Source organism: Nipponia nippon, unplaced genomic scaffold, assembly GCF_047370975.1.
Source record: "Nipponia nippon isolate SJK-2023a ecotype South Korea unplaced genomic scaffold, ASM4737097v1 scaffold_20, whole genome shotgun sequence".
Classification (NCBI taxonomy): domain Eukaryota; kingdom Metazoa; phylum Chordata; class Aves; order Pelecaniformes; family Threskiornithidae; genus Nipponia; species Nipponia nippon.
Genome location: NW_028262337.1, coordinates 5,116,991 through 5,124,434, shown reverse-complemented (window position 1 = coordinate 5,124,434; position 7,444 = coordinate 5,116,991). Strand labels below are relative to the sequence as shown.

General features: G+C 40.1%; 1 protein-coding gene across 2 annotated transcripts; it reads right to left on the bottom strand.

Moving 5' to 3' along the window:
* Positions 1–1,681: 1,681 nt before the first annotated feature.
* Positions 1,682–6,678, bottom strand: GPX8 (glutathione peroxidase 8 (putative)). Of its 2 annotated transcripts, XM_087759771.1 has the most exons (3): positions 6,451–6,678; positions 5,576–5,837; positions 1,682–2,975 (listed from the first exon to the last, which is right to left on the bottom strand). In XM_087759771.1, the coding sequence occupies exons 1-3, from the start codon at positions 6,655–6,657 to the stop codon at positions 2,812–2,814; spliced, it is 633 nt and encodes a 210-aa protein (XP_087615897.1). In that variant the 5' UTR covers positions 6,658–6,678; the 3' UTR covers positions 1,682–2,811. The 2 variants fall into 2 exon arrangements, with proteins under 2 accessions (XP_087615897.1, XP_087615898.1); XM_087759772.1 differs by lacking the exon at positions 5,576–5,837.
* Positions 6,679–7,444: the final 766 nt, after the last annotated feature.

The window sequence follows — 7,444 nt, the reverse complement described above, 5'->3', positions numbered from 1 at the left end:
AGTGATTAGTTTATCAATGATCTGCCCTATATATTATATTTATGTATTTATAATATTGTATTGGAAGAGCTCATATGTCTCATGAAGAATAAGTAACACAAACATACTGAGTTTCTGGAGGAATGTTAATTAACAGTAAACTTTGAAAAACTTGAACTCTGTTTAGATTCAGGACCGAATGGTACCCATATTCAAATTTCTGCAGAAGATGGTTGTAATGGATTGTGACCAAACAGTAAAATAAGAAATTCAGTGACTGTTTTCTCAGGCAAAACCTTCTTTTTCTAGGAATCTGAAGTAAAAGTAATTCAGGAAGCAGTGAATTAAGTAATTCTGTCCACTCATTTGTTAATATCCCATGCTATTTCTAAATACCAGGAAAGATAGTTTATCTTAATGCTGGCATTGAGTTATTTAAGATTACAGTGTTTCCTGTGAAAAACAGAATATGAGCTTTAGTGAGTGAATCACAAGCAAGGTGTGTGCACTCCCTTCCCTCATGATCCCTTGCAAACTGGAAAACGATACTGCACTGTTTATCTTTCATAGGGTATATAAAGACCTTGAGTGAAATTTCCCATATGCTGAGTAACTCTCAGGCAATACCAGGGCTAAACCAGATTTTTTTCAGGTGTTCCACGAACAGCACCCAACTGCTGTGAAAAGCAGGGAGCTATAGCAGTGCACGTGAATGGACATACATGTTTTAGTCATGTGCATTTTCAAGTAAGGATAACATCCACCATTTGTGGGAAAAACATTGTGTCCTGCCACTTAGTTCTGTGGAATCTAAACTGCTCCCAGTGAGGGGAGAGGATCCATATCTCACTTCCCTTCCTGCTCCATCAAAGCAGCAGGGACATGTGACAAAAATCACCTGAAATGTTCTGCTAAATGTTCCCAAGGCTGGAACTGTACATGTACGAGAAGACCGGAGTAAAACTGGAACGGGTTGCCCAGAGAGGTGGTAGATGCCCCATCCCTGGAAACAATCGAGGTCAGGGTGGACGGGGCCTCTGAGCAACCTGCACTAGTTGAAGATGTCGCTGCTCATTGCAGGGGGGTTGGACTACATGACCTTTAAAGGTCCCTTCCAACCCAAACTATTTTATGATTCTATGATTAAAACACAGGACCTCAACACAGGAACAGGAACTGTCTTGACAGACTGGATGTGGAATCTTGCGGGCTAATGGCAAACAGCTCAGCGGTTGGTCTAGAACACCAGCAGTAGGCACATTTGGACTAACGAAACCGTTACATAGGCCTTAACTGATCCCTGAAAGTTAGAGTGGCTAAAATTGTCACGCATAAGGTTTGACTTCCCTTCCAAAACGATGGCTGTCATTATCGAGGGTGACTTTGTTTAATCCTCCACATCAGTATCATTACTCCATCTTTTAAAGTGTTTTTTGTCCTTATCCTTCAGGGGTTTTCTGTGAAATTCTCAATGAAGTCCATAGATAAATGAAAAAATACTTTTTGTTTTAATTGCTTTTGCATTTCTCTCCTTTTTAATACAGTTAAGTGGCTATCTTTATTGGGAAATATTTTGAAGCACTTCAAGTATTTTTAGTCACTGTTAGTCTTACAAGAGAACTGCTACCAGTACTTTTTCATACAGAAAAGTCTTCTGAGACACTAGTTTCTCTCATTTCTATTCTCTCAGCCCTCCTTTAAGACTTGGACAGTTGGAATGAGGTTCCTTATTCCAATTTACTGTCTCCCTTCATCAAACAGATAAATCAAAACACTTGGCAGTTTCAAATCGAACACTGGAACAGAACTGGAAATGGGTTTGCAGTTACATGTAGGATTGGGGAGATTGCAAGGTGAGAAGAGTGGGGCTTGAGGCATGAATCTTCATCCCCTTCTTCTACCTCTCCTTGAAGACTGTTGTTTTATCCCAGAGATGCGAGGTAGATGGCTGGGGAGCGTTGTCTTGGACCGTCTCAGAAGTATGTCTGTGTGAGTGCCAGGCTGTTGATTTTTGTTGTCCCTTGAATCCTGCTGTAAGCAACCATGCGTACTCACACAGACCCTGCCTGGATCCAGGTCAGAAGACTGGGAGTCCATCAGCACATGAGCTCACACCTGAGGCACTGTACTGCTGTGCAAATGCATGGAGAAGGCTAAAGAGGTTAAAGGTGTTGCTGTGAAGGTGAAGTGTAAAATTAATCAAAATACAAAGCAGGCAAGGAAACATTTTTGCCATTTTTTTCTTTTTCTTTTAATAATTTTATTTTCTATGTACATTTTTTTACAACTAAGTTGACAGCTTTGCAATTCAGTAATCTTCCTCGAGAAGATACTGCCAAGCTGGTATCTTCAGTTGCATTGGTCTCTAAAAACCCTGGTATGATGCCTCTGGGCCCCATCTCTTTCAGTCAGGGCAATTATGTGATAATGGAATATAAAAATCTATTTGTTACTGGTAGATGGGAAACAAAACACTTCTGTGCTAATACTGAGTATTTTATCAACAAATCCTCTTCTTTTTAGCTGTCTCCCTGCTGGTGAGAATTGTAATTAGCTGTTGTCAGCAATTTAAAGAAACATTCAGAAAATTTATGCACATTGAAGGTCTGTCCCTGCAAGGTACTGAGTGCCTTGCCATTCTCAGCAACCTCAGTGGTTTTCAAGGCTGTTGCAGGAGCCATTCCAACATTAATAGACATAGTGTAGCTGAAAATACTAATGCCAAAGAGAAGTAACATCACCTGATGGTTTAGCTTCTAGCAGCATTTCCCAGGAATGTAGTAAGGCTGTGTACCCATGCTGTTGAATGGATTCACAGTGTGAATGGCTTTTTCAGAGGTCTTCTCTTTTTTTCACAATAATCTGCCTGATTAATGATGCTACTTCTGGCTTGATACTTTCTATGGGCTCTTCAGGTCTCCAGAATTTCACAACTTTACCCTCAGGGCTGACAAGGTACTTCCAGAAATTCCATCGAGGCTCTTTCTTTGAAGAATCTGTAAGAATGGCATCACATCATTTTAGTGTCTTACACTTGTCATTGTTTCATTACCGTGCAGTGATTCTTCAACTATTTATGTTGAAGTAATCCCTCGTTGTTCTTAGCTAGTAGTCTGGGCATGGATTTACTGGTTGGTGTTAATGATCCGAAGAGTGGGAAGAGAATGATGCTCTCCCCTTTTTGTGAAACTGTTTAAAAGAGTTCCTACTTTACTACACCCTGCTTCCTAGGGAGGAGGATATGAGGGCTGCATACTCATTTGGGGAATCCCCAGTTTTATGTTGGGTTAGGGGAAGTGAAATGGGAGCAGGAAGTCATACTGGTGACGGCTTAATTCAGCTCCTTTCATCCCATGAAGCAAAACCTTACTGGTATCTTTGCTATCATGAATACCTGGCAAGATAATTTCTGAGATCAAGGGGCTATCGGGGAACTATGTGCTCCTAGAGGAGGCAGAAGCAGTTTCTTGACTCCGGCTTTGTCCTTGGAGAGTCCCACAGGTTCAGAGGAAAACTGCTTTTTGAGAGAAGAACTAGAAGAAAACTCCAGGAGATTTTGACTGGGGAACAGGTGTCCAGTGGGGAATAGTGCTGAACCCTACACTGATTCTTGGAAGCAATGGGTTGAATTTTGCCATTGGACTACATTTGTAATGTCATGACTGTAAGAGGACACCAGGGCAAGCAAATGGGTATGGTAAAGCTCATGTCATGGAGGCTCTGGCCCAGCTAGTAATTATCTCTGCTGAGTTGTTGTATCTAGGATCAGTCTTGAAGTAACACAACCGCATCTCTGAATATTCTTGCAGTGTTCATTAATGCATATGAATAACTCATACAAAGTACAGACAGATAGAAAGGTGGACATTATTTGAGGAAAGGTGTGGCCACAAACCTTGCACTGGCCCAACAAAATGGCTTACTGCTATGAAAGCAACAAGAGGCAGTTGTGTTAAGAAAGGCCTTGGCACCATGTTTATGCTGCCAGTGGATTCTTTTTGCACTAGATTGTCTGACAGTGCTGGACAAATTGTAGCTAGCAGTCACAGTCACAAGGGGGTGTAGCATGAAGATGTTCAACCTTCTGATTGGCAAGATAACTATGAGAAAGAAACAGGTGCTTCTTTAATTGAAGATGCACAGTAATTTCATGTGAAGCAGAGGAATGCAGGAAAATAAAGACTTTATTTCAGAATATTTAAGTACCACAGGATCTTTCTCCTTCTTGTGGGTGAACAACATGTCAGATAAGAACCGACTTGAGTGAATATGGCTGTTCTGTTTCTGTATAGGTATTAATGTCTGATACTGATTATACTGGTAGTTAGAATCTGGATTCATCCCACCCAGCTGGTACCCGTGTGCTCTGGCCTCCTCTATAATGCACTGAGAGGCACCTCCAGAGTGCATTCAGTAATTCCGCTGGACATCAGGCAACTTAGAGCAACAAGGCTTTACCTGAGGTCTCTAGTGACATGCCTGAGGGGAGGTAGGAAGAAACACAGGAACAGCGACAATGGCGACCACTTAAATTACTCCTAAATGATAATAATTTTCAGGTGCATAAGAGGCATCACAGAGGATATGGGAAGAAGCAGCAGACTTAAGTCATGTAAGGTTTCATTTAGATGTTGAAATAGCTTTCTGACAAGAGGAGCTGTGAAAAACTGGAATAGACTGGGAGGTTTTGGAATCTCTCATACTGCAATAGTCTGGAGAAGCACGTGTAGTACTGATTTCAGTAAATGTGATCCTATCTTGGGGCAGGGAGATGCAATACAGGTTTTGGCCTTCTCCTACCTTATTTTCCAGTTAAAATATGTGATAAAGAAGGATTATGTTCTAATTATCCTTTCTTTCATATATCAGTGTTTAGTATGGGACAAAGACCTGGCCAAAGCTCAGGAAAATTCAGAGAGGCTTTTAAAGTTGGCTTTGGGTCTGTGGGCTCTTTGGTCAACTGAAGAGAGTTTAATTTTGCTTGTGAGAGTGTGAGGCTCTAGCTCAGTAAATGGTTACTGTAACAGGAGTATTTGTGTGAGTGGGTTTTGCAGGCTGAGTCCTGAAGTTCACAAGACAAATTAATGGAAATTAGTGATTATATGTAGCTACAGTATATATAATCCTGCTTTACAACACAGGTTACATAAAGATGGACATATGACTCTGCTAAAACAGGAATCTTCTCATCTGCATGTGTTTATGTAAAATCTTCCACTAAAGACACCCCCCCCCCCCAGTTACATTTTTGTCCATGAGAAAAGTTGTTTTTCAACAGAAGTCACATAATTTGAAATGGGATTTTGTAGGTGGGAGTTTTTGCACTCAAGTTTATACATCCACCAAATGGATGTTTCTATCTGGGCTGGTCACAGTAGGCTGTTTTTATAATCAGTGGGAAGAAACGGATGCTTTCAGGGTACAACTGACCATATTTTTGATATCCACATTGAAACCAGATGAATTGTATGCTGAGTGCCTGTTTCTCTCCATAGACTATGAAGACTACGATGTTTCCTTACAAACAAACTCAGACCAGAATTTAGGGAGAATACCATGGTTACAGGCAGCTTGATATAGAAAAGAAAACAGTTACCTATTAGAAATTTAAAGGCAGGCTCTGCTTCTGATCCTAGGATCTTGATTTTGTGGAAAACAGGGAAGGTTACTCCATAGTTTCCTTTGGCAAAAGATTCTATTTCCTGGCTTGAACTAGGCTCTGATTCTCCGAACTGGTTGCAGGGAAAAGCCAGCACAGTGAAGTGGGAGGGACCAAACTCTCTGTGTAGTTCTTGCAGTGCGATGTAATTTTTGTCTGTGTGTTGGCAGTAACTGGCCACGTTTACAACCAGAGTTGCCTTCAGAGAAATAAAGTTATAGTAGTAAGAAGAAAAAACAGAGATGGCATAGACATTACAATTAGTCTTAAAATGACATCTCCCACTACCACAATCGCTCCTGCCTCAAGGCTAAATTTAATCTGTCTGATCATAATTTCATTAAACAGATAAGGATGATAGCGGCTTAAGATATTTACTTTCAGACAACCTGTTTTAAAAATCCAATGAATGGATAAACTTAAACTTACAGCTTTGTTTAAATGTAAGCATGTAAAAAAGCAGATATTTAGGACAGGCACTAAAATCGTATTTACTAGATCAACTTCCAGAATTAAACACAACATGCTGCCATTCTTAACTAAGATTAAAACGCACAAATTGTTATTAGGCTATATTGATTTATAATAAAGAATATGAAAAACCATTTTTCTTGATTTATTAGATCTAATACTTAATTCCTGGAGCAGGCCTAGATAAAATAAATTTTTCTACAGCTTACTGTTTGAAGAACAGGAATTTAGCAGAAATCTTTGCCGAAAATTCCCATAAACAAACTTTTTGTTAACCTGCAAATGGAGACCTGTTTTTTAGTAAAGATTCAAGACAAAAATATAATGAAGTAGTAACTTACTTTCCCTCTGTACTTCTCCAAGGAAACAATCCTTCCTCGTGAATCCTTGACTTCGAAAGAATAAAAATCTTTGATTTTAGGTTTAAAAAATCTGAGTTGCAGCAGGCAGAGAACGGCGGTACACAAAACCATCGACAGAAAGACTACAAAGACCCTGGCTTTGGGCACTGAGTATTTCAGAGGATAAGTAGTTGTGAGAGGCTCCATTTTCGAAATCTCTGGAGAGGAGCCTGGGCAGGCCTGGAATGTGAAGGAGGAGCTGAAATATGAAACTCACAGCTTGGGCTGGAAAGAACAAGCTGCTCGTTTTGTCCCTGCTGCAGAAGTGGCTGTTTTCGTATCACAGTGCTTCTGCTGGTCTTCAGAGCTTTTGGGTAAAGTTCAGAAATCTCTCTGACTGGGAAAAAAAAGAAATGAGTGAAAAGTGTGCCACACAAGACTGGCGTCTTACCTGTCTTCATTTTATTGTTTTATATTTTAATGATGTTTGCCTGTTGCTTTTGGTTTCTGAAGGTACAACAACATGTAGCGGTTACAACTCAGTCATGGAAAAACCAAAATTTTCTCTGTCTTTTTTCATGTCTTCCCTTGATCAATTCTTCCCTCTTACTTTCTGTCCATTTGCTATTCCCTCTCTTCCTCTTGGCTTTCATGATTGTGTTTTGTTCTCCTCACATTTCTGTTCTTGGGCTTTTCTAAGCTATTACTTGATTTTCAGCCCATGCTACTTGTCAGTCTGCTAACTTTCTTTTCCACCCAGTCCAAACCACCATTGAAGAGTGATTTCTGTCTCAGTTGTTTTTCTTATCACTCTGATTTTTTGCTGTGCTTAGAGGCTACATTTTAAAGGATGAAAATAGAACAGGACTTTCTGAAGGTGAAACCTAGAATCTAGGGGTCTCTTGCTTTTCAGTGACTTCGATATCACCTCAACTGTCCTTGATTTGTACAATATCATAGTGGTATGTTCAACCATTGCTGTAATGCTCTCTAA

Excerpts from the sequence above, each read along its gene's own strand:
- GPX8 (XM_087759771.1), bottom strand. The coding sequence starts at position 6,657 with ATGGAGCCTCTCACAACTACTTATCCTCTGAAATACTCAGTGCCCAAA. Across the intron at positions 5,838-6,450 it reads TGGAGAAGTACAGAGGGAAA|GCAACTCTGGTTGTAAACGT; the intron begins GTAAGTTACTAC and ends ATTTCTCTGAAG. Across the intron at positions 2,976-5,575 it reads TGCCTTTAAATTTCTAATAG|ATTCTTCAAAGAAAGAGCCT; the intron begins GTAACTGTTTTC and ends CCATTCTTACAG.